Source organism: Sebastes umbrosus, chromosome 10 (genome assembly GCF_015220745.1).
Source record: "Sebastes umbrosus isolate fSebUmb1 chromosome 10, fSebUmb1.pri, whole genome shotgun sequence".
NCBI lineage: Eukaryota > Metazoa > Chordata > Actinopteri > Perciformes > Sebastidae > Sebastes > Sebastes umbrosus.
In genome coordinates, this window is record NC_051278.1 from 27,178,924 (window position 1) to 27,192,303 (window position 13,380).

The 13,380-nt window shown below is 42.1% G+C and overlaps 1 protein-coding gene across 2 annotated transcripts in view; it reads right to left on the bottom strand.

The window, feature by feature from the left end:
* Nucleotides 1-218: 218 nt before the first annotated feature.
* The window catches only part of abcc2 (ATP-binding cassette, sub-family C (CFTR/MRP), member 2), a 37,013-nt gene continuing 23,851 nt past the window's right edge, over nt 219-13,380 (bottom strand). The window contains exons 23-32 of one of the 2 annotated variants that reach the window (XM_037782429.1): nt 9,686-9,840; nt 7,466-7,621; nt 7,115-7,314; nt 6,865-6,991; nt 6,614-6,715; nt 6,359-6,502; nt 5,448-5,606; nt 5,200-5,366; nt 3,317-3,511; nt 219-530 (exon numbers count right to left, since the gene is read on the bottom strand). In XM_037782429.1, coding sequence (XP_037638357.1) covers nt 401-530; nt 3,317-3,511; nt 5,200-5,366; nt 5,448-5,606; nt 6,359-6,502; nt 6,614-6,715; nt 6,865-6,991; nt 7,115-7,314; nt 7,466-7,621; nt 9,686-9,840 — 1,535 coding nt within the window. In that variant the 3' untranslated portion in view covers nt 219-400. Of the gene's footprint in view, nt 531-3,316; nt 3,512-5,199; nt 5,367-5,447; nt 5,607-5,712; nt 5,783-6,358; nt 6,503-6,613; nt 6,716-6,864; nt 6,992-7,114; nt 7,315-7,465; nt 7,622-9,685; nt 9,841-13,380 lie in introns of those variants that run through there. The other variant, XM_037782430.1, reaches the window with a different exon arrangement.

A 13,380-nucleotide genomic window follows, 5' to 3' on the forward strand; every position in this document is an offset into this window, starting at 1 on the left:
TTAATTAATTATTTAGTTTATTTTTTATTTGTGACTAGAACAACTTGACACACAGGGCTGAGCTGCATCTCATATTAATCTTCAGGTTACCAGCTTTCAGATGATTTACATCACTTCTATGTGACATATACTGTTATATCTACCCAGTGTTCAATATCACAAATTCAAATAAGTTTAAACAAATTAGGTAGTTGTATTTATCAAAAAGAAGTCAGCAGTATTTGAGAAAGAACATTTATTGTTTCTATATAAAAATGATTTACATACAGAATGTGATTTCTTTCTATTCCTATAAATACAAATGTTACAATATTCCTTTGTATCAAAGCACAATCCAGCTTTTTAAATCAAACTAAAAAAAATAAATTTATGGAATTTAATCAAAAGCACAAATTCAAAATCAGAGAGCCATGTTGTCTTCTTGCGTAATTCCAGCATCCTTTGCCATGGCATAGAAATGGCCACATTTTTCAAGTAGGTTGCTCGGAGAATCAAATTCCACTATTTTACCAGCGTCGAGCACCATTACCCTATGGAGGAGGAACACAGGCAGAAATTATAACCTGCTGAAGAGCTACTCTACATGTCATTACGGGCTGGCAGAGGAGGAGGATTTGACATAAGTGAACTTCCTGCTCAAATGTGAAGGAAATGAATGTGGAACCTTTTGTGCTGTCCATTAAGGATAGGAGGGAGAGTGTGCTTTTTATTTCAGGTAAGGACTTTAGTCAGATTTAGAGGTGAATGCTTTTGTGTGAAAATTAATTGAAAATTTCCAAAGGAGGTAAAGCTTGGGAACTTTTGCACAATTTCAAAGGACTACATGCTTTCATGTAAGTTTTGCATATAGTACTGGGGTGAATATATTTTATATTTTATGATATTTCAGTTAACCAACAGTAAAGCAAAGTACACAGTTTATAACTTGTTAAAACCAGGTCCTCCGGAAATGCTCTGGACTTTGAAGCAAATTTACATAGTGGCTAAACGGCGGTACTACAGCTTCCCTGTACGCCATGTGATGCCAGTGGGCCCAAAAATACTTTTCCCATAGACTTACATTGGGAAAGAGACGTCTGTTCAAAAGCGAATAATTATTTTTTGAGGTAAATCAACTCACCATTACAAACATTTGAACAGCCCTTATTTAAATCATTATGTCCTATAAGTTGTAAAATGCACTAATAGCTGAATCCAGAGTTATTTACCTTTCTCCATTCATGTGAACAGGGCCGGCTCTAGCCTTTTGGTGCCCTGGGCGAATTTCAGATTTGGTGAAGTGTTTTGTAAAACACCAATACAGATTGTTGTTTTTATGCATAAAATAGCAAGACGGATGAAGGAGACACGCCTCTAATTACTGATTATACCGTCTACTCTGTCCATGAAAGCTATAAGAGATGCGTTATTCAACAGAATTACATGAAAATGAAATCAATACGGGTGGTAAATGAATGATATACAGTAAGAAGCAACTGTGCTCATCTGAGCAGCTGATTTATCTGCAGTGGTACCGTAAAAGGCTGAATCCTGAAATCCTTATTCACAAAATCTATAGAATACACTGGATTAATTCATACATCTTACTCCTACATCACCTCTCACCCCTACCTCTAGTCTATAGTGCTGCTGGCACATCTGGGTGAAGCCAATGGAGACTTTGAAGTCTTGCAGAACTTTGATGTCTGAATATCTGTTTATAAATGTGCTTATAGGAGCTGACTTGGATCACACAGCTGTTGACATCAGGCTTTTGTCACAACAGAGGGACCACCCATGAGGTGCTGAATCAGACTAGCCCATTGTTTGGGACTGAAGTAAAAGACAATGGTCTGTAAAAATAGAAACAAACACACAAAGAGCATTCTGGGGCTCCGGTCTATTCATCTACCATCTATCAATCGTTCATCATCAGAAATGTATAAAGTATACCCGAAAGACAAATACCCATATAAAGAGAAGATGACAGAGGCAAACGGGCGATATAGCCTATAACAAAACTGAAGTTAGTTAATGATATTGATCCTTATGAATTAGGAGGACCTTGCTGCACATTAGGTTACAGTCACTGATGTGTTTTGACGTTAGCCCCTATACCTGTCAAAAAATGTAAATCTTTGGAAGCCCATGCCCAATTTACAAACGAGTGGGTATAGGACCTTCAGATCTACACGCCCTATGCCAACTCCACAATCACCCAGTCAAAGATAAGCTAACATTAGCTAATGTTATGCTAACTGAATGCTGAGAAAACGTCGGCTAATCCGGCATGCATAAGTACCTTGCAAAAAGAAACTCATAACGTTAGCCTACCTTTGTGTCTGACTGTATAACATACTGTATATATTACATTTCGTGTTTTGAATCTTATCCTCTGCGCAGTGTTTTGTGTTATCTTTTGACATTTGCAGTAAACGGCCAGCAGATGGCACTCTCACCCTTTATCCGACTTCCTGTCGGTGACATTCCCACTCCCTATTGCAGTTTTTGAGTTTCATCTAAAGTTCACACTACACTAAACTTTCATAGTCGTCAGATTGCTGTACTGTTCACATTACACAACTTGCTGTCTTGTAATCGGGAGTCTTTAAGTCGTTGTGGTTTTCACACTACATGACTGACCGGCGACAGGGGGTCACACACTGCTAGATCTTTCACTGGGAGGAATCCCCGTTGAGGTTTCCCCAAACTACATTTCTGCACGCGAGAAGTGACGGGCGTAGTGATGCTTGTTGATGTTGTCATTGGCACACACCTGTTTCCACACGTTTCTCCCCTATGTAGATCAGTCACCGAGTTATGTGTTATGTTTATTCATGCAAACATCCAACACCCTAGGTGCAACAACAACTTTTGTCATTGTGTTGCAAATACAACACATACAGTAAAGTTCCTATTGTTACAGGCGACCCCTACCCCAGGTTTCCCCTCAACCCATGTCTTGTGCTCTCATTGGCTGTAGCTATGTGTCCGTGATGCATCATCAAGCCTCTCGGCTCGCATCAGCCTCTGATCTGGGGCTTTTGCCGAGGAGCTCCAAAAATGTCATATAGTGTGAACTAGGCATAACAGAACGTCATAAAATTCAGGGGGATGTATGGAGGACAGATATTATGGAATTTTGTTTTCTTTATATAATATTTATTGTGTGTACTTTGCCAACAAATAAATTCTAAATGGGAGGAATTACCCCGAGAGAAAATGTTGCATACATAATGTGTAAAGAGCACAAATCAAAACGAGAAATTTGCCATTGACAGGAGAGAAATGAGTGCCGAGACACTTCATCAAGACATGTTAAGGGACGCTAACTCACCTGGAGCTGTCCATGATGCTTTGCAGGCGGTGGGCGATGGTGAGGACAGTGCAGTGTGAAAACTCTTTACGGATGGTATTCTGAATCAGGTCGTCCGTCTCCAGGTCAACAGCTGCTGTGGCCTCATCCAGGATTAAGATACGAGACTTCCTCAGCAGTGCTCGGGCCAGACACAGCAGCTGTCTCTGCCCAACACTGAGAAGAGAGGGACATGCTACGTGTTTTTGGAGCACACCACAAAATGCACCACAAATGGACACTCATTACCAGCCGCGACAGCGGTTCGGCAGAGGTTTTTCTGGCTATGCCAGGTGTTTATATTTCTGTCTGTGGACAGATTTTGTTAACACGATAGTGAGGTCTGAGCAAGGGTGGAAGTAGGGGGTTAGGAAGTGGGGAAGGGGCCTTTGCCCCCCCCTACTTTACTCCTCTGGCCAGATTTGGCGTCATGGCTGGTGTGATCCCATCTCAAGATGGTCTCTAGTTGTTTCTTTGAATGGATTTCAATGATTCCTGTAGCCTACTTAAAAGGGCAAAGGGTAGTTTGCATGTTCTCCCCGTGTTCACGTTTCCTCCGGGTTCTTCTGATTTCCTCCCACCACCAAAACATGTATCCCCCTAGGGGGGTTGTGTCAAGAAGGGTATCCGGCATAAAACCTATGCCAAATCAATTTGTAGATCAATGATCCACTGTGGCGAACCCTAACAGGAGCAGCAGAAAGACGAACAACAACAACAACTTAAAGGCGCAAAGGGTAATTACAGAAGCAATAAATATTAAATACAGTAGAGAACTATTTCATATGACAAATAGATTGATTGATTGATTGATTGAAGAAGTCTGTGCTCCAGTTTTTTCAGTGAGTGAAATTCTAACGTTAGTATTATTTTATTTATATGTTAGCACCAGTACCAACCGGTAACTGGTGCGGTAAGACCACAGGGTTAACATTAGCCGGCTACATAGAGTAGCATATAGCCCCAAAGCATATGGAAGCAAAGAGTCAAAACTCTTGTGTTTTTTTGACAACAGCCGCTGCCACCATTTTGGACTGAACACGTTTATTACATCTATAATACTTTATTGTTCAACACAGGCCATTTCAGTAGAATATGACAATTGAAATAATTTTGATTTACTTTTGTACGGCACTTTTTAGGCGGATGTTTTACTGGCGTCCGGTAGTCACGTTCAGTCCAAAATGGCGGAAGTGCAGCTTTGCTGCTGGGCGCTGACGTTGCAATGGAACAGAAAATTGACTTTCACTGCTTGGCAATATATGTTCTTTGATAGCCCATTTTCGTCCATAATATAGCCTAGCTTCTTAGCCTTAGCTAGCTCGGTAGCTTCGTGGTGGGTGTGTTTCAGCAACAGGGCTTCATTCGGCCTGCCTCAGCTCCTTCCACGCTCCACCTATTTGCCTATTTTTGGATTAGCTGGAGTCGTCACCGGTCGTCACTGCCAAGATGGCGATGGTTGAAGCCGCCCACTTTGAGCTTCATTTTTGCTCTTCAGAAAACTATTGGTGACGTCACGAAGACTATGTCCATATTTTACACAGTCTCTGGGTAGTTCCAACTACAGTAGGTGTCTCCAGGATCCCATTTAGCCACACGCTGTTACGGCTTGTAACAACTGAAGGAATGGAGTGAATTAGAGCGGAGGTTTGCAATGTATTTAGGATGAATTGTGTGGGAGATTATTAGATGTTTGCAGTTTACAAATCAACATTTACAGCACATCATCAACTCGGCATCTAGGAAGTTCTGTGCCATTTACCTGTGTGTTAACTCTGTGTGTGTGTGTGTGTATTTTCATAACCCAACTGAAAGTAAAACAAAAATAGTTTTACAGAAGATTAACATTTATTTTCATGGCCCACCTGAGGTTCTCTCCCCCCTCTGTGACTTCATGTTGTAGTCCTTCATGCAGCCCGGCTACATAGCCCTTCAGATGGGAGAGCTCCAACACTCTCCAGATCTCCTCATCGCTGAATTTGTCAAATGGGTCCAGGTTCATCCTCAGGGACCCCGAGAACAACACTGAATCCTGCGCCCACAGGGTTGGATAGGTCAGTGTACCATTTAAAACTGAATGCTGTGTGTGGGTTTAAGTTGTTGTTGTGCATACCTGTGGTATGATTGTCAGCCTGTTTCTGAGGTCATGCAGGCCTATTGTGGAAACATCTACGTCATCAATGAGGATACGACCTTCAGCAGCTTCAATAATTCTAAACAGGCAGTTGGTAAGGCTTGATTTCCCGGCTCCTGTGCGGCCCACTATACCAATCTGAATGCAGGGAGAGACAGCACATAGGGTAAAAATCAGGTCCGACGCATCTCATCTCTTATTAGTTGCAGGTGCTTCCATAATAATCAGAGGCTATGTATTGTACCTTTCTATGTTATCTGTGCATGCCTTGTGCTGCAGCCTGTGTGCACGCTGCACATACAGTAAAGCCCTGACTGATGAGAGATTCAAGATTCATAAAAGGACCAACCAGGGAAAAACAAACAGGTTAAAAATGCTGCAAAGAAAAGCAACTGAGACCGGACTGGAGCAAGCAAATCATCGATATTGCCTTGCAAGGAAGATCAAAGGCACAAAAGAGAGGGGATTAAAAATAAATTCAGATGTTGGTCTCATTAACCTAATGAAGCCGCAATATAACCTGCCCTGTGTGGTTTGTAGTCAGTGCTAAAACTGACTTCAAAGTTTCCCTTTAAAAATCCCTTTCTGTCCAATTCTAATGTCAAACCTGTTACTTTGGATTTTACAGGTTTTGTTGATCTAATGTTACTAAATTTATTGTCAAAGGTGACAAGTGATCTCAAAATATAAACAGCAACTACATTCTGTAACTAAACAGAATTTATATTATTATATTTCTATTGTTTTAAAGACATATTTGATATATTTAGAGGCATATTTGCACAACACTATTGATCTAGAAGTTTATCTATTCACACTTTGATAAATCCTACAGGCTTGTTATACACACATGCACACACTGATGGGTACACAGGCACATAAACACAGACCTTTTCAGTGCTGGCGATGTCACAGGTGATTCCATGCAGCACCAGGTCTAATCCAGGTCTGTAACGGACCTTGTAGTTTTGAAACTGTAGCCTTCCTGCCTCGGGCCACCCCACTGGAGGCCGAGTGTCATTAACCCACTTAGCCTGTAGAAACGAAGTAACGCAGCGTAGATGAGAAATGTTGGAGCGGTTCTGTCACATAATGACACCACCTGAAGACACTGAATGAGGAGAAAAGCTCTCAATTCAACGTACCTCGTTCTCAAGCTCGGCGTACTCACTCACTCTCTCCACGGCCACGATATTGGTCTCCAGCTCTGATGTCATTCTCACCAGCCAGTTGAGGGTCTGGGTTACCTGCAAAGCCGCAATAGGGCCGCGTTGCGTTGTTGGCATTAATATAGCTTATTATCACCACCAGAATCATCATCATGTAATTATTATTGGCATTGACATTTACATCGTCATTATCTGCAGTGTGTGTGATGAGAGTGTAAGTCACTGACATTAAGGGCGTAGGATATAGACAGGCCAACCAGGCCGCTGTCCAGCGTGTCCCTGGAAATGACGACAAACAGAGCAGAAAAAAACACCACCAGGTTTCCGAGGAACTCCAGACGGATGGCCAGCCATCTGCAGAGTGAACAAACACACGCACACAAATATAAGGGTATCATCATTTACCAACACATTGAAAATCCCATTAGAGAGATAATGTGTTTGGATGTGTTGATGATTTGGAGTTCAATATCTGACCTGTTTGACACTATCCACAGGTAGACGCTCTTGAGGTTTTCGTCAATAGTTGTTTCGTTGTGTTTAAGAAACCTGTCTTGATGGCCGTAAGCTCTTATCACGGACAGACCTGACACCGTCTCGCTAAAGTGTGAGTATATAGGAGAGCGAGACACCGAGTCCAGCCGACGTAGCTGCCGTGAGGCCGCTACGTAGAAGCGCTGGGTGAAGAGAGAGAGGGCAAGAGAAACAGTGGAAGGTTTCATTGGGGACAAGGCCTTCACTCTTTTAAATTCATTCCTTTTTGTCTTCTTCAATCTCTTTTCCCTGGTTATGTTTTTTTATTGTCTTGTGTTACCTTGGTCAGCTTACCTGTACAAAGTAGTAGACCAGGGCCAGAGGAAGGATGAGGATGGTGAAGAAAGGAGTGACCAGACAGATGACAAACAGTGTCCCCAAAACACTCAGCAGACAAATGAGCCAGCTGCGGAAGGAGTTTGGAATGACTTCGTCCACTGTGAAGATGTCCTTTAGAACAGCGAAGGGAAAGTTAGTCTTTATTAAAATTAACGGTAACACTTTCTATGACGGCCATGTTTATAATGCATTATATAATACAGTATGTAATAATTTGTTTATGGCACTCATCACATTATAAAGCATTTTATAATGACTTATAAGGTAAGTATCATAATACTTCAAATTGCTGCACGGTCACTCACTGACACTTTTTTGTTTTTGCAAGGATCATAGTGTATTATGATCCCTATAGTTGTAATACATTATGATCGTTATAATGCATTATAATCACTGCATTATAATGTGATTATAAATTACTCTAAGGGGTCATTAGGTGCTTTAAGTGAAGTAATGAAATTCCTGAGGTATAGGCAGATATAATACATTACAAGCTGGTTATAAGTCGCTATGAGTGGTCATTGTTTGCTTTAAGTAAAGAGAAAAAATAACATTAAATCTATGCAAGAACAACACACAAAAGTTTTTACCGGGTCAGAACAGAAATTGGGTACTCCAATTTGACACAACTTTTTGATGATGAACAACTGAATGATGGACATTTACATTTCACTAATGCAATGTTTCCCAAAAAACTCACTCTAAACATTAAATTGAGTCAAATAACGACCCGTTATATACAGCTACAGATGAAGTAGATTGTAGAAAGAGATTGTTTCAGGTATTATCTATATTTTGAGTGAAGTGAAGTGAGTTTGCTTTACTTTTTCACAGGCTGTAGCAGGCTCAGTATTAGAGCTAGAGTGAAGGCATTGGTATCATATGAAACTAGAAAAGCTAAGGAATCCATTGGTACCAACCCTGTCAGCATGTCCGGAAGAAAGCTAAATAACGCTATGAAGTTACGCTATATTTTGGCGAGGAAAAACTGGCATGGCGATTTTCAAAGGTGTACCTCGACCTCTGACCTCAAGATATGTGAATGAAAATGTTTTTTATGGGTACCGACGAGTCTCCCCTTTACAGACATGCCCACTTTATGATAATCCCATGCAGTTGTTTGAATGCATTATAAATGTGTTATTTTTGCCTGTATTAAAATTATGTGTTTGAATATGTCCGCATACTGGGGTCCCTAAACAGTCTTGGAATTTCTATAATTTTGGCAACACTGTAAAGCTGAGACTCATGTGGATCCAATGAGCCCAATTGTGCTCATGTGATGATGTTAGTCCCCATAGTAGCCATTTTATTGTAGTGAGACATTTTTTTGTAATTTGACCTCACTGTATAAAATGACCTGTGGTAACCTCTAGGATAATCACAGCCTCATGAAACTTGACAGCCACAAACTGGAGACCTAGAGCATTCAGAGGATGGATGACTTTCCTAGCTAGATTGACAATAAGGGGGTTTCTGAGCAGTTTCTAGAACAGAAGTGCTCGCCATCCAATTGCCGATGTAATATAATTCTTGCAGAAATCTCCAAATGTCTAAAGTTTTCGATACCAAATCACAGCATGGCTTTTTTTCTGGTGTTCCTCAAGGTCTAGGTGTCTTAATGTGGTATTTTGGAGGGATTTTTGATTATAACATTTATTATAAAAATTAAATTATCTTGAATGGTAAAAAATGGTTAAATTTAGCAACCAAATCTGTGTAACAAATGGTATCAACCCAAAAATTGCTGCAATAACTTATGAGTGAGCATGGGGATGGCCATCACATACTTTGATCATGATGTTCTAAACCCTTATACACTTTCACAATGTATTTTAATTAATTAATTAATCAATTATTTTTATTTCTGATTTATGACTAGAGCAATTTGACATACGGTGCTGAGCTGCATCTCAGATTAATCTTCAGGTTCCCAGCTTTCAGATGATGTAAACCACTTCTACATGACATCTACTGTTGACCTGCTATCTCCCCCTAAAGACCCCTTGTACCCCCCTAAAAAAGACAAAAATGGGTCTATGAAAAAGAGGAGTGGAGTGGAAAAGGTTCAGAATATTTACTGTAGGTAGCAAAACCTCAGCCAGAACAAAAGAAAGCAAAAAAGGAAGAAGAAAAAAAAAAAAAAATCATGAAAAGGTAAATGATAAATCCTACCTTTGCAAAGCGGTTGACCACCCTTCCAATGGGCGTGGTGTCGTAGAATACCATGGGAACTCGCAGCATGTTGTTAAGCAGCCTCGAATGCAGGATTCGTGATGCATCGACCGCAGCATTGGTCATGAGCAGTGAACCGAGGAACACAAAGAGGCCTGCCATAAAAGAAGAGTTTCTAAATATACCACAACACCTTCACACAGTGAAATCCATTTGTCCACAGTTGCTATAAAGGAGCACTTCGTTAGTTCAGGCAGAATTCTGAAGTGATGTACACATCAGCGTGCTCCAGCATGATTGGAGGAGAGTATTACCCAGAGTCCAGTAGAGTGCTGAGCCTGTGCTTATAGAATTAGAGTTACAATATCCTAACCTTTGTTTTGTTGATTTGTGCGTCTGCAGCTGATTAGCATATGTGGTTCCATCACCAGAAGGTACTTAGGAGTGAAGTACGAGCAATCTGCTGGATAAACTCAAGCCGCTCTTTGGAGGGCACTTAAAACAACGACAGACTCAGTGTGGGGAGACAAGATACATATATCATCAGATATTTTCTGTTTCAAGAGAGGGTGGTAACTCCAATAACTCTACAGCAGAAAGCAGCAGTAAAAAGAAACTAGAAAATTTCGCAAGAAATTTTGACCAGTGTGCCTGGTGCTGGGGGGGGGGGGGTCTGAGGACCATAGTTAGGTTAGAAGAAGGGGGATGATAGGCCCAATAAAGTCCCAAGTCTCGTGACCCGTTTAAACTTTTAATCATTTTTCTACCTTAAAGTATGGCGACTCTGTATGGCCCTAAAGACGAGTGTTTTTGAGCTGTCTTCACATTGATTTGCCACTCATTCCTGTGGAGCAAAGAAATCGCGCTTTCACGCGATTTTTTCGGAGACCGCTACGCCAATCTCTTAGACAGGTCATAGCACACCATTCCCGATCATTCCGCACGTTTTGATGTACTTTTTGTACAGGTGTTGGCAACGCTGCGGGAGGAGTAGCGCGGCAAAAACCATAAGAAGAGGAATAGTAAGACTTCACTAGAAAATTTCACAAGAAATTTTGACCAGTGTGCCTGGTGCTGGGGGGGGGTCTGAGGACCACAGTGAGGTTATAAGAAGGGGGATGATAGGCCCAATAAAGCCCGAAATCTCGTGACCTGTTTAAACTTTTAATCATTTTTCTACGTTAAAGTATGGCGACTCTGTATGGCCCAAAAGACGAGTGTTTTTGAGCTCTCTTCACGTCGATTTGGCACTCATTCCTATGGAGCAAAGAAATCGCGTTTCGCGCGATTTTTTCGGAGACCGCTACGCGAATCTCTTAGACAGGTCATAGCACACCATTCCCGATCATTCCGCACGTTTTGATGTACTTTTTTTACAGGTGTTGCCAACGCTGCGGCAGGAGTAGCGCGGCAAAAAACGTAAGAAGAGGAATAGTAAGACTTCACTAGAAAATTTCGCAAGAAATTTTGACCAGTGTGCCTGGTGCTGGGGGGATGGGTGGGGGCTAGGGGTGGTGTGTGTGTGGAGGGGGGGGGCAGAATTCAGACTGTCTGTCCATAGTGAGGTCATAACTGTAGGCCCTTTCGCTGCGTGCGTGTCTGTCAGTGGTTGCCATGGTGATTGGGGGCCATGAGGAGTGTTTAGTTTCTTGTTAACATACAGTAAGAGTTGAGGGATTTTATTTTGAAAAGTAGGTGAATACCTAGTTCCTGTTATCATACAATGAGAGTTGGGGGCTTTTAATCACAAGTGTAATTGATCACATTAATTATGGCCCTGATCCATTGAAGCCCTGGTTTAGAGCATGCTGGCTCACTGAAATGGCGTGATACAGTAAATAGTGTCAGCTATCAAAAAATTTCCATTTGGCCAAATAAAGTCCCAAGTCTCGTGACCCGTTTAAACTTTTAATCACGTTTCTACGTTAAAGTATGGCGACTCTGTATGGCCCCAAAGAGGAGTGTTTATGAGCACTCGTCACGTCGATTTTCAATGCATTCCAATGGAGAAAAAAATCGCGCTTTCGCGCGATTTTCTCGGAAACCGCTGCGTGAATCTCTTAGTCAGGTCATAGCACACGATTCCCGATCATTCCGCACGTTTTGATGTACTTTTTGTACAGGTGTTGGCAACGCTGCCGGAGGAGTAGCGTGCCAAAGTTTAGGCAGAAGTCTGAATAAGAAATAAGCCCGACGAATAATAGACCAGTGTGCTTTGCACAAGGCTTTGCCTTGTGCTTCTAGGCACACTGGAATAAGCCCGACGAATAATAGACCAGTGTGCTTTGCACAAGGCTTTGCCTTGTGCTTCTAGGCACACTGGAATGATAAACCCAGCACAGCCTTTGAGAAAACATGGCTAGTGTACTTCCAAAGCTCTGTTCTCATCATTGCAATGTTAGGAGGCCAACTTTCTGTCACTATCACAATACAGGTGTTGAATCACTTTTCTTTCTGCTGTCAAAAGTAATTCAATTGTTATATTATATTATTAGGCGTCAGTTGTTTGTACTGAGTTTACTACAGTAGCCAGCTTGGTGAACCATTACAGTAAGATGCTTTTCAAATGTTAATCAAAACAATCAAATACTCCCACACTTCATGTACTGAATCACGTACTGTAATATCCATATAAGGCTTGGCTCCAACATCAGCCAGTCCTCTTGTATGATTCACCAACACGTACAATCCAGTATCCAGGGATGTACAAACTATTTCATTCTTATGCCTGTCAGTACTTTCTCAGTTCAAGCTGTTCTATTCGGATGTTCCCTGGTAAGTGCTTTCATCTATTCTCCTTTTATCCTGTTCATTGTGGGAATTAATGTTAAATAATCCACACTTCAATAAGACACACACACACAGGTCTTCATGTTCATCCTGAGCTCTGAGGAAAACTGGATTTAAATGGTATGAATATGACTGTCAATTGCTAAAAAGTTAGCAGTAATTTGGGCATTGGCATGACAACATTATGTCCTACATGCCGCCCTCTCCCACCTAGAAGGAAGGGACACCTATGTGAGGATGCTGTTCGTGGATTACAGCTCAGCGTTCAACACCATTGTGCCCGTCCACCGGGCTCGTCACTAAGCTAAAGGATCAGGGCCTGAACACACCACTGTGTGACTGGATCCTGGACTTCCTGACGGAACGCCCCCAGGTGGTGAGAATGGACAACCTCACCTCCACTTCACTGACTCTCAGCACAGGAGCGCCACAGGGCTGTGTTCTCAGCCCCCTCCTGTACTCCCTCTACACCCACGACTGTGTGGCAACAAGGGCTTCAAACACCATCGTGAAGTTCGCAGACGACACAGCAGTTGTGGGGTTGATCTCTCATGGCGACGAGACGGCCTACAGGGAGGAGTTGACCACCCTGGAACAGTGGTGTCAGAACAACCACCTCTCCCTGAACGTCTCAAAGACCAAGGAGGTCATCGTGGATTACAGGAGGGGGGGTTGCACTCACCCACCAGTCACTATCAACGGCACAGCGGTGGAGAGGGTGGACACCTTTAAATACCTGGGTGTCAACATCCATAAGAACTTGAGATGGGCCACCCACACCACCGCTGTAGTCAGGAAGTGCCCAACAGAGACTGTACGCTCTGAGGAGCCTAAGGACCTTTAGACTGAAACCACAAATCCTCAGGGACTTCTACCGAGGCACCATAGAGAGCCTCCTGACAGGC